Genomic DNA, 24,726 nt, shown 5'->3' with positions numbered 1-24,726 from the left:
CTTCCCAGGATGGGTCATTGTTTATTTTCCTTATGAGCTCAAAGTACTAGATACTCAGCTGGCAACAAAAAGGCCTGGTCCCAGAAGTGCCTGCTGGCCCTCAGGCCTAGAAAGGCATTAGGCAGGTGGAAATTGCCCAGGATCTGGCTGGCGCCTGCAGGCCTGGATCAAGTTCAGATTGCTTCATTCACCTTCATTCAGACCACTGTACCATGCCAAATCTCTCCACAGCACAGTGCAGACCTCCTTCGTAGGAGGTTTAACTTCTACATGCTCCACCCTAAAAGTCTTCCTGCACCTGTAAGCCCCGTGAACTGCAAAGATACACAGCTTGAATTACTACCAGTACTACTGGGTCTAAGATCCTCTGAATGATAGAGTACAGTCAAAAAATATGTTTACCAACTAAAGCTATGACCTTGAGTCCCCTTTTCCTTTCTGTAACATAAAAGCATTAGTCTAATTATGTCATTTCAGATCTCGTAACTAGTAAAATCAAATGCAACGGTAGTAATGAACTGTTGAGGTAGTTTTTCATCAAATAAATACAAGCTCTATGTGTCACTGTAATTTCCTAAGAAATAGCATGATTTTTAAAAGGAGAGAAAGAGCACTAGAAGAGGTAATACCAGACAAGTGTAGGCATCCCACGGGAGTGCCCCCGCCCCCACTCAAACACAGGCAGGGCCCTGGATCCGGGATCCGCTTTCCGACTCTGGACAAGGGTCCAGCTGAGTCCCTCTTACCCTAACATTGTGAGACATCCTAGGTATGTCCTAACGACAGCGAACCCGAGCATCAACTTCCAACGCAAGCAAGTACAAACGCCAGAAACGCACGTCAGGCCTGCTAAGCCTCTCTGCGGCCTCCGCCGAGACCTAGGACCCCAGTCCCCTCCCTCAGCCTCCCCGCGGCGCCGATCCAGGCTCCGTCTCTCGGGCTCCCGGGCCCTGACCAACCGCTGTCCTGGCTGGTCCCGCCCGCGACCCCGCGGGGAGACCCTGGCCCGGCCACGACCGCCCAAGGTCGGCTGGGGAGGCCGCGGGTCGCGGACAGGCACCTGGCAGGACAGGGTCACCGGGGTCTGGCCAGGCTGAGGCAGAGGGGGCGCCGGGTCGCGGGCACGCACGGCTCGGCCCGCCCCTCGCCCAAGAGGCGCCCCCTGCGCAGCCGGAGCGCCTCACTCACCCCGGCGACGCCATGAGCGCAGCGGCCTGGGCGCTCCCGCCTCCTCCGCTGCTTGCGCGGCTGCCGCTGGGCGCCGGGGAGGGGCCTGCAGGCCGCCCCGCCTGCTCCGCTCGGGCGTCGGACGCCGGGGGCCGAGCTCCGGGTGGAGGGCAGGCCGGCGCCTGGGGCGAGGGAGAGGACGCGCAGGGCCCCAGGACGCGGCAGCAGCCTCTAGCTCGGCCCGCTGCCGGCTGCCCGCTGCCCGCAGGCAAGAAGTCACCTGCAGAGCCAGACCTGCCCCGGGGCCACTGACTGGCTGCCAGACTGGGGGACGTCACCCCCCAACCCCCGCATTCGGACTTTAATTTCTGTAAGAAAAGCATTTTCTCTAGCTCTGGGGTGTAAATTGTTATTACTGTTATTATTAAGGAAAACAATGTCTTTCCTGCTACTAGTTCCCAGTGGTGTTTCGGTGTACCTTAAAGATGTCGCTGGCTTCCGTCTTCTGCCTTCCCGAAGGCGAGTGCTTTGTGGTAAACAGCTCCTTATTTGGCTAGGGCTGGATTTGTGTGCCACTTGCATATGGGTAGACCTATAGATAGTGCCCATGTGGCTGTCTGGGGTTGGTAGCCCAGGCCTACTTAAGGGCTGGGAGAGGCTTGCCCGGGGAGAGACGTCGCTGTTAACAAGGTCCTGAATAAACTGCTTAAAGAAGAGCCCCGGTGTTGCGTCTTCCTTGCTGGTCGAGGAGGCGGGCCTGCCAAATGGTGGCTGGTACGGGGAACTTCCACGTCTCTCCGTCTCTCTGTGGGGCTCAGAACTTTCTGCAGTCAGGGGGTATACCGGTAAGTCCTCAGGTAAATTGGGGATCCACGACAAAAGCGGGTTTTTTGCTCTCACCTGTAAATAAAGGGGGGGGGGCGGGACAGTAGAGCCGCGACCATAGCAGAAACAAAGAAAGTGAAACCAGAAGGCTGGGGCTGTTCGGTAAAGGCTCCGAGAAACCTCTGAAATTGAGGAAGAAAGGATATACTAAGATGGGCGCTTCTTCCTCGCACCCAATTTTTCTGGCTCTTAATGAGCTGCTTCTCTCTAAGAAATTGAAAATAAGGAAAAGTACCCTAGAAAGATTCCTGGAGGAATGTGATATTGTTGCTCCTTGGTTTGCAATTTCCGGAAGCCTACAGTGTCTTCCTGGGAGAAATTGGGACGAGACCTAGACTTTGCCGCAGAGCAAGGCACACTTAAGCATGGGGTTAGACCAGTCTGGAAATTACTAAGAGGATGTTGAGAAGATCAGAGATGCAGTGAGGCAGTTGAGAATGGCCAAACTGAAAAATATGGGGTGTCATCCTAATTTTGGCTTAGGAAAATTTTTACAAGGCAGAAAGGAGCCAATACAAGCAGTACCAAGGAAGCCCTAACAAGGATTGGGTTTTTCCTAGGGGCCGCTGAGGAGGGTATTCCCATATCCTGGATAACGGAGGAGCCAGTGTGGGTTCCTCAGTGGCCACTCTCCTCCGAGAAATTACATGCTGCACGCCAATTAGTGAAAGAGCAATTAGAGGAAGGGCACATTAAACCTTCCCTTTCTCCCTGGAATACTCCCATATTTGTCATCAAGAAGAAATCAGGAAAATGGAGATTGTTACATGATCTTAGAACTATAAATGAGCAAATGAGAATTATGGGACCCGTACAACGTGGTCATCCATTGCTGTCAGCCTTGCCTGAAAATTGGCCTATTATTGTGGTAGATATTAAGGACTGCTTCTTTTCCATTCCGCTGAATAGCAAACATAGTGAGAGATTCGCTTTCACTTTACCATCCATTAATCATGAGGAACCTGATAAAAGATATCAATGGGTTGTATTGCCACAAGGCATGGCCAATAGTCCTACTGTTTGTAACTAATGCTTTAGAACCCTTGAGAGCACGTTTTCCTGGCCTGAGATGCCTCCATTATATGGATGACATATTGTTGGCAGCTAAAGAGGAGAGCATTCTTCAAGCAGCATATAGCTCACTTGTAGAACTGCTAAAACAAAAGGGACTCTGTATCACCCCTGAAAAGGTGCAACAGAACAAAGTTGTCAATTATCTTGGCTCTAAAATAACTAATTATCATATCATGCCACAGAAAGTAGAATTAAGGAAGGATCATCTTTGCACATTGAATGATTTTCAGAAATTATTAAGAGATATAAATTGGATAAGAGGAAGTTTGGGAATGGCCAATTATGAATTAAAACCATTATATGATATTCTAATTGGAGATGCAGCTTTGGATTCACCGAGGCAACTAACCAATGAAGCCCAAGAAGCCTTAACAAAAATAGAGGATAGGTTACAAAGGGCTTTTCTTCAAAGAGTACAAAATAATGATGATATTACCCTGTGCATTCTGCCTACCCTGTTACAACCTACGGGGATTTTATGGCAAAAAGGACCCTTATTATGGATTTATGCTAAAATCTCACCTGCAAAATCAATTGAATATTATCCTACTGCTGTAGCATTACTTGCACAGCAGGGTATTCAGCAGTGTTTACAATATTTTGGAACATCACCGCAAGTGCTAATTGTTCCTTATAATTCTACTCAAGTCAAGATATTATGTGCTACCATAGATGATTAGGCAATACTGCATTGTACCTATCCAGGACACATAGATTGCCATTATCCTAAACATCCACTATTAACTTTCTTTAAAGAACATCCTGTAGTTTTTCCTAAAGTAACTGCTTCCCAGCCCATTCCAGGAGCCAGTGTTCTATTTACGGATGGGTCTAAGACAGGCTGTGGTGCTTATATGGTGGATTCTACTGAGCCTGTAAAGCATCAATTCTTACCAGGTGCACCCCAGCAGGTGGAGCTTTCAATAGTTCTTGAGGTCTTTAAGGCTTGTCCGTTTGCATTTAATTTAGTGTCAGATTCTAGTTATATTGTTAATGCCTTGAAAAGCCTTGAATGTGCGGGGCCCATCAAATCTTCTAGTCCTGTTAGCTCATTGTTTGGCCAATTACAGAAACTGATCTGGCAGTGTAAGAATTCCTTTTCTGTGCAGCACATCCGTGCACATACCGGTCTGCCAGGTCCATTAGCTAAAGGCAATGATATAGTGGACCAGTGTACTAGACAGGAGTGGATGTTTGTGGCTTCTGCCATACAACGAGCACATGCTTTCCATAAAGAATTTCATGTTAATGCAAGGACATTACAACAAAAAATTTCTCTCTCACGTGCGGATGCACGAAAGGTGGTACTAGATTGTCCCCAATGTGTCATTTTTCATCATCCTTCTGGATTAGGAGTTAACCCTCGTGGTTTGCTCCCCCTAAAAATATGGCAAATGGATGTTACACACATCTCTGAATTTGGACGTGTCAAATACGTACATGTATCTGTTGACACCTGCTCTGGAATCATTCACGCCACCCCAATGGCAGGAGAGAAAGCCTCTCATGTTATTGCTCATTGCTTAGAAGCTTGGGCAGCATGGGGTAAGCCTCAACAGTTAAAGACAGACAATGGTCCTGCATATACTGGACAGAAGTTCACTTCCTTCTGTCAACAGATGAATGTGCAACTTGTACATGGCCTACCATATAATCCACAAGGGTCAAGGCATTGTGGAGCGTGCTCATCGCTCCTTGAAGGAGTTGCTTCAAAAACAAAAAGGGGGAATAGGCTATGGCCGTACCCCTAAGGACAGACTCTCTCTTGCATTATTTACCCTGAATTTTTTGAAGTTGGATGCTTCCAATTGTCCTGCTGTGGACAGGCATCATTGTCAGCACAGTCCTTAAAGGAAAGGTGAAATGGAAAGATGCCTTGACGGGTGTTTGGCATGGACCCGATCCCGTGCTGACGTGGGCACGAGGTTCTGTTTGTGTTTTCCCACAGGATCAGCAAGATCCGATCTGGGTGCCTGAATGACTGGTGAGAAAGGCTCAAAGCCTTGTGGAAAGGAGCGGGAGCAAAGGAGGCTACTGGGGACCCTGAGCCTGATCGTCCTCAGTCTGACCAGGACGGCGACACCAGAACAGATGGGGGATCCTATCGGGTTCCCGAAGCCGATGCCGATCCGTCATGATGCCCAAGTATTTCCTCGCCTCTTCGCCACCAACCAAAAGTTAAACCCACCCTTCCTCCCGTTAGATGCTGAGCTAGCCCCCATTGGGGAGAATAGATCATTTGGGGAAGAAGGAATGTTGTGTTTTACGAAAAGAGAACAGATGAACACTTCTTGTATAACATTGTCCAGGTTTTCTACTGGATGGTTTGATGGTAGGAAGACTTTTGGTCGACAGAACAGTTCTACAAATAATAATGATAATATTACTACCATAATCAAAATTATACAGTCAATGCAGTTTGGTTTAATGGATCTTGGCCGTGGACTCAGCCTCTTAACTCATCAACTCCCACCCACTCAACCCAAGTGGGCCCCCTATTGTTGGGGCACTTATGAGGGCGAGACTTGGCCTTGGACAGGGTGTCAATCTAGAGGGATTAGATGGGCTGAGAACTCGGGGAAGTTCACTTTCTCCCCTGATGTGGCAGGGCCTGAGAGATTTATACAAGGTTTTCTACAACAAGAAGAAAATTTTAATCCCTCCGATTCTTGGTTGCTTTGTGGGATTAATGGTAGCTGTTTAGATGCTTCCCCTCTAGTTATGATTAATGGTGGCAGTTATGGAGTAGGAAACCTTTCTTGTGCAAGCAATCATTCTCAAATAGGTTTTGGAGAGAGGGCATCTGATCCGTTTAATGTAAGTAAAAGATGCTATGGGGTGATACAAGAATTAGCTTCAACCATTCACTATCCTTCTACCCCTGTCTGTGTGTATCCCCCTTTTATGTTTATAGTTAGCAATATAAGCTTAAGAAATTGCAATAATGATACCTGTTTTTATACTCAATGTTGGAATGCTTCTCGGTATAATCTTGCTCTTGTGGCCCGTGTTCCCCGATGGGTCCCAGTGCTGGTGGATGCTCCTAGCACCATGAGCCTCTTTAGGTATAAAAGGGATTTTGGCATCACAGCAGCCGTTGTCACGGCAGTTGCCCTAACAGCCACAGCAGCTACGGTTGCGGCTGTGGCCATGAGCCATACCGTCCAAACAGCTCAGATGCGCTGACCTCAAGAAGAGCAAGTCTGATTGCATGTGGGTTGGTACCCTAACTCCCACCTCTGTGAAAAGGGTATCGGACGGGTCTGGTGTCCTCTGGGTGGACGACGCCTGGACAAACATTAGTACATGTTCCATTTTAGCAGAGATCAGACCTCTACTCTTTCTTGCCTGTTGCTCTGCAAAACAAAAAGGGGGAACTATAGTGAGCTGCGTGTAGCCGCACCTTAAAGATGGCGCTGGCTTCCGCCTTCTGCCTTCCTGAAGGCGAGTGCTCTTTGTGATAAACAGCTCCTTATTTGGCTAGAGCTGGATTTGTGTGCCACTTGCATATGGGTAGACCTATAGATAGTGCCCATGTGGCTGTCTGGGGTTGGTAGCCCAGGCCTACTTAAGGGCTGGGAGAGGCTTGCCCGGGGAGAGACGTCGCTGTTAACAAGGTCCTGAATAAACTGCTTAAAGAAGAGCCCCGGTGTTGCGTCATCCTTGCTGGTCGAGACGGGCGTGACAGTTACCCCCTTTTAAAAAACGTGTGAATATTGTATTACTTAGAAGTACAGAGTTTAGAACTTGTGCAGTAGGGTTTCCTAGCTTCACCTACAAGCTATGAATACTTGGACACGTAAAATTTTGAGCGTTGGTCCCAGTCCCTGCCAAATTAGTTTCAAAAACTAGTATCTTCTAAGAGAAAATACCTAATAAAAAGCTCTGGACTATGCAATGCAAACCATTTCTGGTGGCATTTTTGTGTTATCACATTAAGGGTTTATTAAAAATTTTCTCATACAATATATTTTGGTCATATTCTTTCCCCTCCCAGATCCTCTGGAACTTCCTAACTTTGTATTCTTTTATTTTTATTGAGACAGGTTTTCACTGTGTAATACTGACCTGCCAAAAACCTGATATGTAGACTAGGATGCCCTTCAATTCACAGAATTCCATCTGCCTGCTTCTGCCTCCGGACCGCTGAGATTTAAAGTGTGCACCACCATGTGGTGCAGGGCCCAACATTAATATTCTTTTCACCACTAAGAATATCAAACACTAAAGAGATAAACCTTTGTTCAGCTGCCAGAATAGCTAGGCTGGAAACTGGGCTCCACAATTTACTAACTGTAGTTGCCCAGGTAAGACAGAACCTCTCCAGGGCTGTGGGTCCTCGTTCCCTTCTTCTCTGTGAGAGTTAACTAAACAACTATTCGCTTGGTACAGGGTCTCTTTCCATCCTAGGAGAAGCCATGCAGTTCCTCTGGACCTTTTTGTCCTCTTCAGGAAAACAAAGCTAACAATTACTGCCTGAGTTCAGAAGACATCTAAAGATCTACAAAGGAAAGTTGATAATGCTCCTTCTCCTGGGGATTCTTAAGTAAGGATGGTCAAAACAAGAAGTCAACTATGTTTACTTAGGACTACAACGTATATAATCTTGGGTTTAGCCAAAGGAGGGCTCCTCTCTCTCTCCTCTCTCAACTCTACGCCCAAATAATGCGTGCATGTGCGCACGCACACACACACACACACACACACACACACACACACACACACACACAATTTACAATTTTATTTACAAAAGGAAATTCTTTAAAACAAAATTTTTAAAATGTGGGGTGTGGTGGTTCACACCATCAATCCTAGCCCCCAGGAGATACAGGAAGAAGTGAGTTCAAGAACAGACTCACAGGAGGCATAGAGGTCTGTATGCTCACAGATGAGCACTAGAGGAACCTGGAATAAACATCAGGATTGTTCCTTCAAGAGAAGGGATGAATACCTTTTGCCTGGTCAACGTGCTTCCCAGCCTGACCTCCTCCCTATACATGTGGCCAGAGACTTTTCCTAGTGCTGGACCCCTCCCCTAGCCAATCTATAGAACTATCTTTATGAACTTTACAAAGAGTTTCAATGTAGTCATATCTGATCTGTATTTAGCTTACTTTGTTTGTTCCTCAAGGAGATCTAAGTATGGTTTGTTGTGTACACAGGATTGAGTTCATTACCACCAAAAGGTTTCCCGACCCCGATACTGGTTTCTCCACCGATGCAGTAAATCAGATCAGGCTGAATTAGTCCAGGTTTTAATCTGAGCAAAGCATTCCCAGGAGGTCCCAGGGGAGGAGGGGAAATCATGAGGCTGCTCCCAAGGGAGGGGACCTTGAGTGCCCTCCAGAGGAGTTGCTGCTTGGTAGGCTTTCTTTTTCTTTTCTTTTTTTTTTAATGATTTGATTTACTTTTTAAAAAATCTTAATTTTTATTTTGTTTTAGGAGTAGAGTGTTTTCACCTCAGGCCTCTGGAGCTGGAGTTACACACAGCCACGTGAGCAGCCACGTGAATTCCATGAATCGAATGAGAATCCTTTGGAAGAGTAATCAGTATTCACTACCACTGAAAACTCTGTAGCCCTCAATAATGATTTAGCTTTTGTTTTCTTTCGTTTTTTTAGATGTGGTCACACTGTGTAGATCTGAATTTTTGTGGAATTAATAGTTTACCCAGATATTTGCCAGAAGCATGTAGTGGTTGTCCAAAAGTCTAAAGTAGGAGAATTGCTGGAGCCCAGCTGCAGACATTCTGATGCTGAGGATTTGGTGATTCTGATTCCATGGTGCTGAGGACCGCATCAAGGGCTTCTGGTGTGCTAGGCAGCTTTTCTACCAGGCCTGGCACTGCACACCTTTAATCCCAGCATGCAGCAGGCATAGTAGGTAGATCTCCAGGTGTTCGAGGCCAGCCTGTCTATATGAGTTCCAGAATGGCCAAGGTGGGTACATAGTCCCTATTTCTCAAAAATAAATAAATGAGCAAACAAACCAACAAATAAAAATAAAACAATCCCCCACATACAACACAAACAAACAAAACAAAACAAAACAAAACAAAATTTCCACTTCCTCAGAGAGTTGGTAGGCTTTCTTGGGCAGGGTCTAGAGAGAGAGAGATGGGGCCAAGGTAGGGCTTCCACTTAATCAATCACCAGGATAGTTTTCACCGAATTGTGCGGTGCTTATACATGCCTAATGAGCCACATGCAGTCAGACCCTCAACATTTGAACCGACACAGGCTACTGTGTCATGCTAAACCCAACTACCTTCTTGACTCCATCAACTTGTCACTGCTGGCCATGAAGGTCGCACAGATGCCCACACAGTCTGAGCTACTTAGTGAGTTCTAGACTAGGCAGGGCTATACAGTGAGAAACCTTGCATAGAGCTTAGTTGGGTGGGGTCTGCCTTAAGGGCACGACTCCCTTTACCATTAAATTTCCAAGTGTTCTTTTTAACTTTTACTGTACATTCTGTATGTCTTTTTCATTGTACACCTGCATAAGAATGGTTACAAATAACCACATGACAATGGCAATATTAGGCTGTCTTGAAATCTTGACCAAAAAAGAAAAAAAATGAGTTCATTACATTTCAATTTAGTCTAAGGCAGAGTCTTAGGACATAGGCAGAAAACATATTCTTTGCTGAAATATCACAAGAATGATCTCTAGCAGTTGCTACTATTGTTCCCCTCTGAAATGTTGTAAGTGGGCCTCCACAGTCCCCATGGCTCTCAAAACTGTCATCTCCTAAGATCCTACTAGGCCTGTTAAGCCCCATTACAGCTCCAGGCACTCTCCCTGTCCAAAGTCTCACATTTGGAGGAACGTCCACATTCCTCCAAAAATAGCATAGTTGGGCCTGTCCATTAATATCCCACCCCTAGTACCAGCTTCTGTCTTAATTTTCTGTTGTTGTGATAAAACACCATGACCAATGCAACTTATAGGAGAGAGTTTGAGGCTTATATTGTCCATGACCATCATAGCAGAGGACATGGTCCTAAAGCAGTAGCCGAGAACTCACATCTTGAGGTACAATCATGAGGCAGAGAGAGACTGGGAATGGTCTGCTAAATCCTCCAAGCCCACCCCTAGTGACACGTCTCCTCCAACAAGGCCACACCTCCTAATCCTTCCCAACCAGTTCTACCAACTGGAGACCAAGCATTAAAACATATGAGCCAGGCAGTGGTGGCACACGCCTGTAATCCCAGCACTGGGGAGGCAGAGGCAGGTGGATCTCTGTGAGTTGGAGGCCAGCCTGGTCTACAGAGCTAGTCCAGGACAGACTCCAAAGCTACAGAGAAACCCTGCCTTGAAAAACCAAAATAAATAAATAAATAAATTATTAATTAATTAAAGAGCAAGGTCCATAAATGTCCTTTTAGTCAAGCATGGTAGCACAACACATCTGTGATCCTTGTACTTGAGAGGTAAGGGTAGAAGATCAGGCGTTTAAGGGAAGTCTCATTCAGCTACATAGTGAGTTTTAGGCAAATCTATGCTACAGATGACCCTGTCTCAAAACATCGAAAACATTTTCTCTCTCTCTCTCTCTCTCTCTCTCTCTCTCTCTCTCTCTCTCTCTCTTTTTATTCCTCATACATTTTTGGAGGTTGAGGCAGGAAGATAATGAGTTTGAAGAGACCAGCTTGGGTTAAACAAGACCTTTTTAAAAAAAGAAAGGAGGGGGCTGGAGAGATGGCTCAGATATTGAGCACTAGCTGCTCTTCCAGAGGTCCAGAGTTGAATTCCTAGCAACCACGTGGTGGCTCACAGCCATCTATCTATAATGGGATCTGATGTTCTCTTCTGGCATACAAGTGTACATGTTAATAGAGCACTATATACATATATAAGTTCTTAAAAAATTATTTTAAAAAAAAGGTATGTGCAGCACTCTGGGAGTGTATAAAAAATAAAATACTCAGAAAAACTGTAAAACACATGAGAGTTCTCCATGTTGTGGAATACTTTAAAATTTATGGTAAGATGGAGCTGGGCACACACCTATAATCAGCACTTGTTGGGAGATGGAGGCAGGAAAATCGGGAATTCAAGGCCATCTTCTGCTACATAAGGAGTCTGATGCTAGCATGAACTACATGCTACATAAGCCTCTGTCTTAAAAGAAGTTGGCGAGATGGATAAAGCAGTGGGTAAAGGCACCTGCTGCTATGCCTGTCAACCTGAGTTCAATCCCTAAGACCTATATCATGGTATAAGAGAATATACTGATACAAGATGTCCTCTGACCTTTCCACATGGACCCTGATACACAGGGTTTGTGCCCCACCCCAAATAAACAAATAAAATGTTAATTAAAAAAACATAAAAACTTACAGTGAGAAATAATTTCAGTTAACTTGAATTAGTATTTTAAAAATCAACAAAGTTTATTTATTTAATTTGTAGTGCAAAGATTGAATCCAAGACCTTTCAAAAGCTAAGCAAATAGTCTGCTGCTGCACAATCAATGAAGGTTTTATTAAACTTTTAAACAATATTTATTATTTTGTGTATAAGTGTTTTACCTGCATGTATGTCTGTATGCCACATGGATCCTTTGGAACTGGAGTTACAAGCCATTGTGAGTTGCCATGTGAGTGCTGGGACTTGAACCCGGGTCCTCTGCAAGAGCAACAGTGCTCTTTAATCACAGAGCCAACTCTTTAAACCCATTTTTTTTTGTTTCATTTTGGTTTTTTTTGGTTTTTCAAAACAGGGTTTCTCTGTGTAACAGTCCTGGCTATCCTGGAACTTGATCTGTAGCCCAGGCTGGCCTCAAACTCAAGAGATCCACCTGCCTCTGCCTCCAGAGTGCTGGGATTAAAGGCGTGCGCCACCATTACCACCCAGCTATCAGACTCAAAAAAAATTTTTTTAATCATCTGGCTCTACCAACTTGCTCTTAGTCAAGAATGACTTTGAACTTCTGATCTTCCTGCCTCCACCTCCCCAGTGCTGGGGTTACAAGAAAGTGCCACCACAACAGATTTATGTGTGCTAAGTCAAGATTCTAGCAACTGAACTGTATTACCAGCCCCCAAAGTTGTTTCCTGGGGCTAGATATGGCTCAGATAAGTGCATATACTGCTCTTCCAGAGGACCTGAGTCCAGTTCCTAGCACTGATGTCAGGCAGCTCACAGCAGCCTGAAACAACTCTAGCTCTTGGAAGAGCCAGTGCCTCTGGCTTCTTTGGGCAACCCAAATGTATGTGCACTTACTCCCCCCCCCCCCCCACACACACACATAATTAAACCACAGGTTTTGTTTCTTGGGGGGGGGGGAGTTAATAATTTGCCAAACTAACAAAGCGGGTGCTGGGGAGAGGGTGGGATGCTGTGGATGATTGATAAATAAAATACTGATTGGCCAGTAGCCAGGCAGGAAGTATAGGTGGGACTAGCAGAGAGGAGAATTGAGAGAACAGGAAGGCAGAGAGGAGGAGATGCCAGCCTGCCGTCCAGGGAGCATCCTGTAAAGGCAGCAAGTAAAGCCACAGAATATGTGGCGACATATAGATTAACAGAAATGGTCTGATTATAAGAGTAAGAGCTAGACAATGTTAGGCCTGAGCTAATGGCCAAGCAGTTTAAATAATATAAGCACCTATGTGTTTATTTTATAAGTGGGCTGTGGGACTGCCGGGGCTTGGCATGACCCAGAGAGAAAAACTCTAGCTACAGGGGGAAGCATATACAACTCAATTCAAAAATATTAATGGAGACATTGCTATTAATCTTATGGAAAAAAGAATAAAAAGAAGAGTTGAACACCAACTAATTAGATAATCCAGATGAAATGAGCAAATTCCCATAAATATAAATTATTTTGAAGTTACTAGTGACTTTCCTTTCTTTTTTTTTTTTTTTTTTTTTTGAGTTGAGTATCGAACCCAGGGCCTTGTGCTTACTAGGTAAGCGCTCTACCACTGAGCTAAATCCCCAACCCCTACTTTTTTTATCACTGTGACAAAATACCTTACAGCAATTTAAGAGGGGAAGAATTTGTTTGGGCTTATAGTTTGAAAGTAAGTCTATCATGGCATACATGGCATGGTGCCAGGAGCATGAGACAGCTGCTTACATTGTATTGGCTATCAGGAAACAGAGACTGGCCAGAAGCTAACTAAGCTATAACCCATAAGGTCCCTTGGAACTTCATAACCCATTTGCTCTAGCTAGGCCAGGCCCTAAAGGTTCTACAACTCCCAAAACAGTGTCCCTAGTATGCAAACACATAAGCCATGGGGGACATTTCACATTCAAACTATAACATAAACCAAGTCAAAAATCTGAACATCTGGGCATGCAAGATGGCTCAACAGGTAAAGGTACCTGTTCCCATGGCTGAGGACTCAAGTTTGATCCCCAGAACTCATGTGGTGGAAGGAAAGAACCAATCCTCATAAGCTGTCTTCTGACCTTCATGGACATGCCCACACAGACACATGTATAAATAAAAGAAAAACCCTGAAAATCTGAATGATCCTGCAAGAAGTAAAAACATTGAATCACTAATCAAAAACTTCCAAAGTCTAGGACCAAATGTCTTCACTAGTGAGTTCTTCCAAGTGTTTAAAAAGTTAACACCAATCCTGCTTAAAAACACAAGAGAAAGGATAGGTGTTAGGATTCCGCTGCCACTCCAGCTGCATGACCACACAGGGGCAGTTCAGCAGCTAAGCAAGGGGTCTTACGTCATCTGTGTGCTGTGTGATTGTGCAAAGGCACGCAGCACAGTCACACAATCAGCACATACCTGGCATGGATGGCTCAGTAAGCCCACTTGCGCACGTGCACGGGAATCCTTAAAAAGCTGGACACAGACTCCTCCTCTCTCTTCTCTGTTCTCTCCTCCCCCACTATCTTTCTCTGCTCTCTGCATGTGCTTCTTCCCCAGGCCTGGTTCTTTTGTCCCTTCCTCCTACTAAAGCTTGGATACCGGTTTTGTCGTGGCTTGTGGCTCATGACCTTAGCACATGGTAACCAGCGCCGTTCATATTTTTAAAGAGGGAAGGAGAGAGAGGGAGAGAGACCTATTCTAATCACTTCTATAGTGATTTAGTGCTATAGAATAGGACTAGAAATTCTATCAAGGCAATCAGACACACATACAAAAACTATTTACAGAAGAAAAAGAAAAGATCATCCTGTATAGTAAGTGCTAAGCATACTATGCTAGAAACACAGTCAAACGTATCTTTCTACAGTGTCAGAATTTATCAAGTATGGGTAAGTTCACAAGATTCAGTGGTTTCAGAGGCAACCAGATAATCCTATTTACCTTGGTAATCTGGCCAAGGCAAATGCAGAGCCTTTCATTACAATATATTTTTTTCTTGTGTGCATGCATGTGTGGGCATACATGTGTGCATGTGGAATCCTGACATTGATGTTGGAAATCATCACCATCATTTTTTATTTGTTTTTGTTTTTCAAGACACTGTTTCTCTGTGTAACAGTTCTGGCTGTTCTGGAACTTGCTTTGTAGACCAGGCTAGTCTTGAACTCATAGAGATCCATCTGCCTCTGCCCTCCCTACTGCTGGGATTACAAACATGTGCCACCACTGCCCAGTTACCATCAATTATTTTGATTCAAGGAGGCAGAGTCTATCAATCAAACCCTGAGTTCAGGCCAATACGGCTAGACTCCCTAGTCAGCTTGTATGTGCACAATCTGTCCTGCCTTCTGAGGCTGAAATTACAGTTACAACACCCACTCGACATTTACCTTGGTTCTGGAGATCTGAATTCCTGTCTTCACACTTGAATATCAGGCACTTAACCACTGAATCATCTCCTCAGCCCCTTTATTCCAATCTTAATTACTAACTCTCATATCACATAGCACACAGTAAATATATTTATATACATGCACATATATGGTTTACAGAAAGAATACAAGTTAAGGGAGCTATATTAGAATTCAAGTAGGCTAAGAGAAATGCAAGTAGAATCTATATTGCTAACATAATAAACCCAAACCAACCACTGGTGTGGTGGTCTGACTAAGAATGGCCCTCAGAGGGCTCATATATTTGAATATTTAGTCATCAGGGAGGGGCACTACTTGAGAAGGATTAGGAGGTGGCACCTTGTTGGAGAAAGTGTGTCACTAGGGGTGGGGTTTGGGGTTTTAAAAGCCCAAGCCAGGCCCAGTCAGTGTCTCTCTCTTCCTGTCTGCCTGCAGCTCAAGATGTAGAACTCTCAGCTACTTCTCCAGCACCACATCTGCCTTCCTGCTGCCATGCTCCCACCATGATGACAATGGACTAAACATCTGAAATTGTAAGCAAGTCCCAATTAAATGCTTTCTCTTATAAGAGTTGCTTTGGTCATGGAGTCTCTTCACTGCAGTAGGACAAGGACTAAGACAATGGAAGAAGCTGTTGACAGGTTTCAAAGTATAGCTGCAGCATTCCAGCTCCAAGGTCAAAGGCAGAACCAGGTCTAAGAGCAAGAAATGCCAAGTTCAGGTATACAGGAAGCAAGCAGGTAGAGCATGTCAACAGTAGTGGACCAAGACTAACTGAGGCTCCAGGGGTAGTCTGGAGTTCTCTATCTGTCATACCCCAAGAATCAGATGACAGGGTAGATGGGGCCATTGCCACTAGGTATCTACCTACCACTTTCTGAGGTCCAGGTTGAGGGAATTACAGGCTAGTGGCTAGCATGTCAGATAAGTTCTTGGGCCTGATTTGTTTGATATGATTTTAATCTGCCCACATACCCCTAAAGTCTCCATTCACCCCAGTAAATTTACAGGACAACTCCCTCTCTTCTTCTAGGAGTAAGTCATTAATCAGTCTGTGCTCCATGGATGATACCTACCCCGATTGTTGGCAGATGGTGGTATTTACTTGTGCATCCAGAGCAAGATCCTCCAACTTCAAAATCAAGTCAAAGGCTGCTTATAAAATGCTCTCAGGGGTTGGGGGCTGGAGAGATGGCTCAGTGGGTAAGAACACTGACTGCTCTTCCAGAGGTCCTGAGTTCAATTCCCAGCAACCACATGGTGGCTCACGACCATCTGTAATGAGATCTGGTGCCCTCTTCTGGCTTGCAAGGACACATGCAGGCAGAATACTGTATATTTAATAAATAAATAGATCTTTAAAAGAAAATGCTCTCAGGGCAACCCACAGGCTGTGGCACTGTTTTACATAATACAGGTGACTTAGAGTGCAGCCGTGTCTCCCCCCACCTTTTCTTGAGGGAATGAGTTAGCAGTCACGGGAGTTCAGCGCCTTTGTCTTTTTGCACTACTGCTTACCCTGGAGTTTTCACCATGGAGCACCAGGGGGCAGAAACTGAGCAGTTACAGCCATCCAACCTTATGTGTCTAATTGTTAGAACTGTGAATTAAGTGAAAGCTACAATATAAACAAAAACCACCAGGCTGGGTAGCACAGGACTTTAATCCCAGCTCTCAGGAGGCAGAGGCAGGCGGTTCTCTGTGAGTTCGAGGTCAGCCTGGTCTACAGAGTGAGATCCAGGAAAGGCGCAAAGCTACACGGAGAAACCCTGCCTGGGGGGGGGGGGGGTACCGGCTGGGCGGCGGTGGTGCACACCTTTAATTACAGCACTGGGGAGACAGAGGCAGGCAGATTTCTGAGTTCAAGGCCAGCCTGGTCTACAGAGTGAGTCCCAGGACACCCAGGGCTATGCAGAGAGAAATCCTGTCTCAAAAAACAAAAACAAAAACCAGGTCTCCTAACAGTCTGGGCTGGACTGCAGTTTAAGATCCTGGGCCTCCACCTCAAGGGCTAGCATTCCAAGCATTGCTGTTATTTCATTTCAGCATGAAACCCTCTGACCAAAAGCAGTTAGGAAAAGGCTCACTGACTTAAAACCCATCACTGAAGGACGTCAAGACAGCATGGGACACAGGCCTGCTTGCTATCCCACACAGCATTACCTCCAGCCATGGAACTCACTTCCCAATGAAATACCGCAGGCAGGGCCATGGTTGCTGGTTGGCTGCCACACAGGCTCATGCTTAAGCTTTCTTAGAGACTTGAGGATCACGGGACTAGAGAATGGAGTTGCCCATAGGGAGCTGGGCCCTCCTATAGCGATTATGGAGACAATGTCCACAGACATATCACAGGCCAACCTGATCTAGATAACGTCTCACCTGAAGCTCTTCTCAAGTAAGTCTAGTTGGTGTCAAGTTGGCAGTCAAAGCCAACCAGGACAGCATGCCCCACCACCCCTGGCTCCTTTTCAGCATCCGAATCTCTTTAGTTGCCTTGGTATCTTATGCACACATACTTTTCTTAAATTTTTCCACATTATCAATTATTTGAACATCTTTAAGAATTTATCTTTGAGAGAGCTAATGAGCTAGCTCAATAGGTAAAGGAACCTGCCACCAGCCAAATTCAAGCCTGACGACCCAAACTAAATCCCCAAGACCCACATGATGGGAGGAGAGAACAGTCTCACAAACCTACTCACACACCCATCCACAAATAAGTGTAATTTTAAAAATGTATCTTTTTAGCAGCTAGGAGATGGCTCAGTGGTTAAGAACACTGGCTGCTCCAGCAGAGGACCTGGGTTACACTCCCAGTACTCACAGAGTAGCTCACAACCATCTATAACTCCAGTTCCAGGAAATCCAACATCCTCTTCTGGTTTCCTCAGGCACCAGGCACACATGTGATACACAAACATAACATACACATAAGAAACTGGTTTTCGTGTGTCTTAGGGTTTCTATTGCTGTAAAGAGACACCATGACTATGGCAACTCCTATAAAGGAAAACATTTAACTGGAGTGGTTCACTTACAATTTCAGAGGTTCAGTCCATTATCATCACAGTGGGGAGCATGGTGGCATGGTGGCACATGGTGCTGACTACATCTTGATCAGAAGGCAACAGAAAATGGGCTGTGACATTGGGCATGGCTTGGGCATATATGAGACCTCAAAGCCTACCCCCACAGTGACATACTTCCTCCAACAAGGCCATATCTACTCCAATAAAGCCACACCTCCTAGTAGTGCTAGGGGGTCAACTACCCCAATCACCACCCAATCAAACTACCACATCATGTATCTTTCAAAAAAATGTTTGCCTGCATGTATGTATGTACATGCCTGGTGACCATGGAAGCCAGAAGAAAGCATTGGGATCCCCTGAACTGGAGATAAGTATGTCTGTGAGCCTCTGTGTAGGTGCTGAGAACCAAACCTGGGTCCTCTGCAAGAGTAACAAGTACCCTTAACTATTAAACCATCTTTCCAGCCACCAAAACTATCTTTGAGCTTGTTATTGTTTGAGACATGCTCTCATATGGCCCGATTCTTATACAGCAAAGAATGATGTTGGATTTCTGCTTCTTCTGCTCCCACATCCCTTCTCAGAGCTGAGGTCACAGCTCTGCAACACAATGCCAGTTTTTGCTGGAATTTTTGTTATGTAGCGCTGCCATGGGGCTTTTTTCAGGAATATACTTTTTCCCCTTTTAAATGGGCCATATTTTTCTCTTTGTATGCCTTCTGATTTCTTTATGTAAGTGTTAAGTCTAATAAAGTAGTAACTCTCCCCTTCCCGTAGATGTTTTGTTGTTATTGGGTTTTGTTTGAAATAGAGTCTCATACAGCCCAGGCTGGCCTCAAATTTGCTATGCAGCCAAGAAAGACCTTGAACTTCAGATCTATTTGCCTCTACGTCTTAAGTGCTAGGATTACTGGTTTGAGCCATTTTGCCTGGCTTGTTTATTTAATTTTTTTAGATTATTTTATACGTGTTTTGCCTGCATGCATGTGCAGTATGTGCATGCCTGGTGCCCAGAGGCCAGAAAGAGGGCATGGATCCCATGGAACCAGAATTACATATGGTTGTGAGCCACATGGGAGTGCTGGGAATGGAACCTGGGTCCTCTGCCAGAGCAACTAGTACTTTTTAAAAATATATATATTTATTTATGATGTATACAGCACATATGATGACTGCAGGCCAGAAGAGGGCACCAGATCTCATTACAGATGGCTGTGAGCCACCATGTGGTTGCTGGGAATTGAACTCAGGACCTCTGGAAGAGCAGTCAGTGCTCTTAACCTCTGAGCCATCTCTCCAGCCCGCAACTAGTACTCTGTATTTATTTATTTATTTTTTATTTTTATTTTTGCAACTAGTACCCATAATCACTAATTCATCTCTCTAGGCCCATGCCTAGCCTTTTTTATTATTTTTGTAATGCATCTATATACTTAACATTATTTCAGAGGGCAAAATATTAAATATTATGCATAATAAAAAGTTTAGAAAGCTATGGGCTAAGTCACCAACAGAAAGTAGCAGTCAAAGTTTTCCTTTTTTATTCTAGGGAGGTCTGGGTTGGGTTTTTTTTTTTTCCTGGATTATGAAAATAATCAAATTCTTTGTAGAAGACCTTGAAAATCAGTCATTAATAAAACCACTACCCAGGAACAGCAATCATTCACTCAGGTTCACTAGGCTTCTATTCTTAGACAAATACATTAACTATTACAAAAATTTGGAGTCAGTTGTTCCAAGGTATGTGCAGAGGGGTTAAATAATATGGGATGGGTGGTCCATGAACTAACATTTATTTTTATTCCAGGGTTTTGTTTTATTGGGTAGGGTCTCACTATGTAGCCATAACTGCCCTTGAACCCAATTTTCCTCTGGCCTCTGCTTCCCAAGTACTTAAGATTATAAAGAGTGAGCTGGTCTTTTTTCCTTTTTTTTTTCCAATGGTTTTTATTTTTTGAGAATTTCATACACTGTATTTTGATCATATTCTTACCCCTCCGCAACTCCCCACCTCCCTACACATCCAACTTCAGTCTTTTTTTCTTTTTAAAAAAGAAGCAAGCTAGTAAGCAGCACCCCTCCGTGGCCTCTGCATCAGTTCCTGCCTCTGGGATCCTGCCCTGTTTGAGTTCCTGTCCTGGATTCCTTTAGTGATGAACAGCAATGCTGAAGTGTAAGCCAAACCCTTTCCTCCCCAACTTGCTTTATGGTCATGATGTTTTATCACAGCTATAGAAACCCTAAGACAAATCGGTGCCAGCACAGTGGGGTGTTGCTTTGATAGACCTGACCATGTTCTGAGGAAGATTGTGGAAGGACTTTGGGCTGGAAGAGCCATTGAGTACAAAGAGCTCTGTGGGATCTTGGAAGATAAGAACATTGAGAGCAATGAAGAAGATGGAGGCCTGGTTTGTGAAATTTCAGAGGAAATATTAAAGACTCTACCAGGGATGACTGCTAATTTGATTTAAGATTCTGTGGTTCTGGTTAGCTGGGGCTGAAGAACCAGATGTGATTAACAAGGTACCAGAACTACTAAAGTGAAACCTTTATGTTACTAGGACAATTGATGCTGGTTCGCTAGAGCTAAGAAATTAGTGGTGATTAAGAAGAGCCCAGCATCACTGAGGTGAACTCCTGTGGCAAGTGTTTGCTGGGAGCACAGAGAAGCTGTATTCCAGGGATAGCCAAGGTTGTACCTCATGCTGGCGGCAGGACTTGGTAATGTGTAGAGTCACCCAGGGGGTACTGGTTTTGAAGGCACAAAGGGGTTATGGAGAGTTAATGAGACTTGGCACTATGAGAGACCAGAAGTGGCCATTGGTGAAGGTGCAGTCTCGGTAGCAGTTGAAAGCACAGGACTGAAGGGGTCATGCAAAGAAGTTGAGGCTTGGCACCATGAAAAGAGCCTATGAGAGGCTGTTGATAGAAGTGCAGCCCAGTTCGAGTAGAAGACCCCAGCATTTTGGACATGCCAGTACCATGGGATGACCACTAAGAACAGCAGCAGCAGTGCAGTGGAGCCAGCTGGAGCCTAGAAGACAGCTCTGTGTGCTGGAGAGGGCAGAGCCAGAGAAGTGATATAAACCCTTTGAAGGAATCCAGAAGACCATGAGTAAATCCCAGATAATCGGACATTGGGTTATTTATACTGTTTAGAGCTTCGTTTTGCTTGGTTCAGATAAGGTACCCCAGTTCTTCCCACTTGAAGAAGGTATTTAACTTTGATTTTTTTTTCCAGAGCTGAGGACCGAACCCCAGGGCCTTGCACTTGCTAGGCAAGTGCTCTACCACTGAGCTAAATCCCCAACCCATAGTTTGATTTTTTTTTTTTTTTTAAAGATTTATACAGCGTTCTGTCTGCAGGTATGCTTACGCACCAGAAGAGGGCGCTATATTTCATTACAGATGGTTGTGAACCACAATGTGGTTGCTGGGAATTGAATTCAGGACCTCTGGAAAAGCAGTCAGTGCTCTTAACCTCTGAGCCATCTCTCCAGCCCTTAAGTTTGATTTTTAAAGGAGCCCACATATGAAAGACTTCAACTTTAAAAAGAGATTGGATATTTTAAAGAGACTGAAGTTTTAATGTGTTTGAATTTGTAAAGACTGTAGGACTTTTAAAATTATTTATGATTTTAATGTGAGATCTTGGGGATGAATAAGAACGGAAGAGATGTGACTTAATAGTGATGGTTTATGTGTCAAGTTGACAATGGGTCAGTTGTACTGGCAGGTTTTGTGTGTCAATTTGACACAAGCTGGAGTTATCAGAGAGAAAGGAGCCTCAGTTGAGGAAATACCTCCAGGAGATCTAACTGTAAGGCATTTTCCCAACTAGTTATCAATGGGGGAAGGCATGGTGGGCAGAGCCATCCCTGGGCTGGTGGTCCTGGGTTCTTTAAGGAAGCAGCACTCCTCCACGGCCTCTGCATCAGCTCCTGTCTCCAGGACCCTGCCCTGTTTGAGTTCCTGTCCTGACTTCCTTCAATATAAACAGCAAAACAGCAGTGCTCATGTGTAAGCTAAATAAACCCTTTCCTCCCCCAAAAGCAGAGAAGTTGTAGTTTAAAAAAAAAAAATGTTAATTTAAAAAAAAGAATTCTTTATTTATGTATATCAGTGATCTGTCATCCTGTACAGCATGACAGAAGAGGTCATCAGATCCCACGCTGCTGCTGGGAATTGAACTCAGAACCTCTGGAAGAGCAAGCAGTACTCTTAATCACTGAGCCATCTCTTCAGCCCTCTTTTTCTTTTTTAAAAAATTTTTTATTTATTACTTTTTAAAATTACACTCATGACATTAATTACATTTGTGGTATTCATTGATTACATTCACAGTATTCATTCAATAATTATATTTGATATTCATTAATTACATTAATTGTATTGATTTATTACAGTCATGATATTATGTCCTGATGCTACTGTCCATTTGTAGGACTTTTCCATCTCACAAAACAGGGATTCTGTACTTAGTAAGTCATTGCTCTGTATTCCTTTCTTCTCCATCTTGGGATAATGTCTAATCTTTCTGTCTCTATAAATCTGTATATTCTATATATTTCATGTAATACAATTCTATAGTATATGTCCCCTTTTTTAATGTAAACACACGCGCACACATACATGAAGTCCAAATTGTGTTGACTGACTGGAATGTGGCTGACATACCCAGGAGCACTCTACTGAAGGGAGCTGGTCTTCCCTCTCTCAACAGCTTTCTCTTGCAAAGAGCTTCTTGGCTAGGGTGTCCACTTCCCCTCAGCACTAGACTTTGTCTGACTTGAGCTTGTGCAAGTCTTTTTTTTCCTCTTTCGAAACAGGGTTTCTCTGTGCAGCCCTGGCTGTCATGGAACTCGGAGATCTGCCTGCCTCTGCCTCCTTGTGGAAGTCTCATGCATGCTGTCATAGTCTGTGAGCTCACACATGCATCTGCCCTGGTGTGTCTGAAAAAAGCTCTTCCCTTGAAGTTATATATCACTTCAGGCTCTGACAATCTCTCTGCCCCTCATCTACATACATCTCTGAGCTTTGAGGAGACAGTATACAGATGTCCTATTTAGGGCTGAGTATTCCAAAGTCTCTTATTCTCTGCAAGGTTCCAATGTTGGGGGAGGGGTTGTTTTATTGTTGTTTCCTTGGCTGCTTTTGTGGAGACAACATCTCACTATGTAGCCCTGGTTGGTGCTATATAGACCAGGCTGGCCTCAAACTCACAGAGGTCTGCTTCTGCCTTCTAAGTGCTAGGACTAAAGGTGTGGGCCATCATGCTTGGTTCTTTTTGGTTTTTTGAAAAACAGTTTCACTTTGTAGCCCAGGCTGGCCTCGAACTAACAGCAATCCTTTTGTCTCAGCCTCCCAAGTGCTGGGATTACAGGCACAAGGCACCAACCCCCATTACATTTGTTTACATTTTTAAAAAATGATAGATTCTTATACACTGCCCAGGTTGGCCCCCAACTCACAATATTCCTGTCTCAGCTTCCAAAGTCACTGGAGTACAGTGACAGCCACTGCACCCAGCTGGAAATGTGTGCTGTGAAAATCTGACTCCAAAAGGAAGACCTTTTACCAAAGCATTTGAGTGATGCTCAAATTGGCTTTGGAAGATTGCTTAGGAAAAACAAAGGATGAAAGTGGGCCAAGGTGCTAGGGAGATGGCTCAGTGGTTTAGAGCATTTGTTCTTGCAAAGGACCCAGGACCACATGATGGCTCACGGTGGCACACAACCATCTTTAACTCCAGTTCTAGGAAATCCAACCCTTCTGTCTTTCAAACCTCTGTGGACACATACATAAAAGCATACAGGCAAAACATTCACACATATAAAATAAACAAACAAACAAACAAACAAATAAATAAATGTAGAAGGTGCAGGACATGATGGCACATGCCTTTAATCCCAGCACTCAGGACACAGAGGTGGGTGGATCTCTGTGAGTTAGAGGCCAATTTGGTCTATATAGTGATTTATAGGACAGCCAGGGCTATGTACCCTGTCTCCAAATAAATAAATAATTCAAAAGAAGTACCTGTAAAAATCCCCACCCCCCTCCTCCCATGTTTTCAAGACAGGGTTTCTCTGTGTAGCCCTGGCTGTCCTGGAACTCACTCTGTAGACCAGGCTGGCCTGGAACTCAAAGATCTGTCTTCCTCTGCCTCCTGAGTGCTAGGATTAAATGTGTGAGCCACCACTTCCTAGCCCTAGAGAAATTGCAGAACTAGAGGTAAGGAAGTAAAGCTCATGGACACTAGATCCTATAGGGGTTTGGAAGAGGACGAAGTTAGGCAAGGCTTACGTTTGGAGGACAGTTCATGACATGTGTTTAAGAAAGATTAGGGGAATGGACTGCAGTGATCTGGCTGGGAAAGCACGTAAGAGTTCAAGGCATTGTTTTTGTGTGGGGCAGGGTTTGTACACATGTGGTGCAGGAACACGAGGCCAGAGTAGACTGTCAGGCGTCTCTCTCCACTGCTCTCTACATTACTGCCTTTGACGAAAGGTCTCTCACTTAACTGGAAGCTCATTGTCTAGGCTAAGCTAAGCTAGTTCTGGGGATCCTCCTGTCACCACTACCTCCGATGACAGGCATGCTCCACTTTTTATGTGGGTGCTCATGAACTCAGGTCAAGCCTGCACAGCAAGTACCCTTACTCACTAAGCCACCTCAACTCCTCTAATGTGTTTTAAACATTCCTTTTGGGAGTCCCCCCCCCCCCTTTAAAAAAAAAAATGCTCTTACTCTGCAGTTTAGGCTGGCTTGAAACTCATTATGTTGCCCAGGCTGA

General features: G+C 44.6%; 2 protein-coding genes across 7 annotated transcripts in view; one reads left to right on the top strand and one right to left on the bottom strand.

Moving 5' to 3' along the window:
- LOC118592182 (up-regulator of cell proliferation) overlaps positions 1-24,726 on the bottom strand; it is a 51,398-nt gene that overhangs the window by 25,713 nt on the left and 959 nt on the right. For 3 of the 6 annotated variants that reach the window (XM_036200980.1, XM_036200981.1, XM_036200982.1), the window contains exon 1: positions 1,189-1,269. The exons of 1 other annotated variant lie outside the window; for it this stretch is intronic. In XM_036200980.1, the coding sequence (XP_036056873.1) occupies positions 1,189-1,202 (14 nt within the window). In that variant the 5' untranslated portion in view covers positions 1,203-1,269. Of the gene's footprint in view, positions 1-1,188; positions 1,270-1,645; positions 1,738-24,726 lie in introns of those variants that run through there. 2 more of the 6 variants (XM_036200983.1, XM_036200985.1) reach the window with 2 other exon arrangements.
- Positions 1,877-6,357, top strand: LOC118592184. Its single transcript, XM_036200986.1, has 2 exons — positions 1,877-2,012; positions 5,075-6,357. The coding sequence occupies exon 2, from the start codon at positions 5,104-5,106 to the stop codon at positions 6,310-6,312; it is 1,209 nt and encodes a 402-aa protein (XP_036056879.1). The 5' UTR covers positions 1,877-2,012; positions 5,075-5,103; the 3' UTR covers positions 6,313-6,357.

This window comes from Onychomys torridus, chromosome 10 (assembly GCF_903995425.1).
Source record: "Onychomys torridus chromosome 10, mOncTor1.1, whole genome shotgun sequence".
Lineage (NCBI taxonomy): Eukaryota > Metazoa > Chordata > Mammalia > Rodentia > Cricetidae > Onychomys > Onychomys torridus.
The sequence above is the reverse complement of the archived record's forward strand: the minus strand, read 5'-3'. Positions and strand labels throughout refer to the sequence as shown.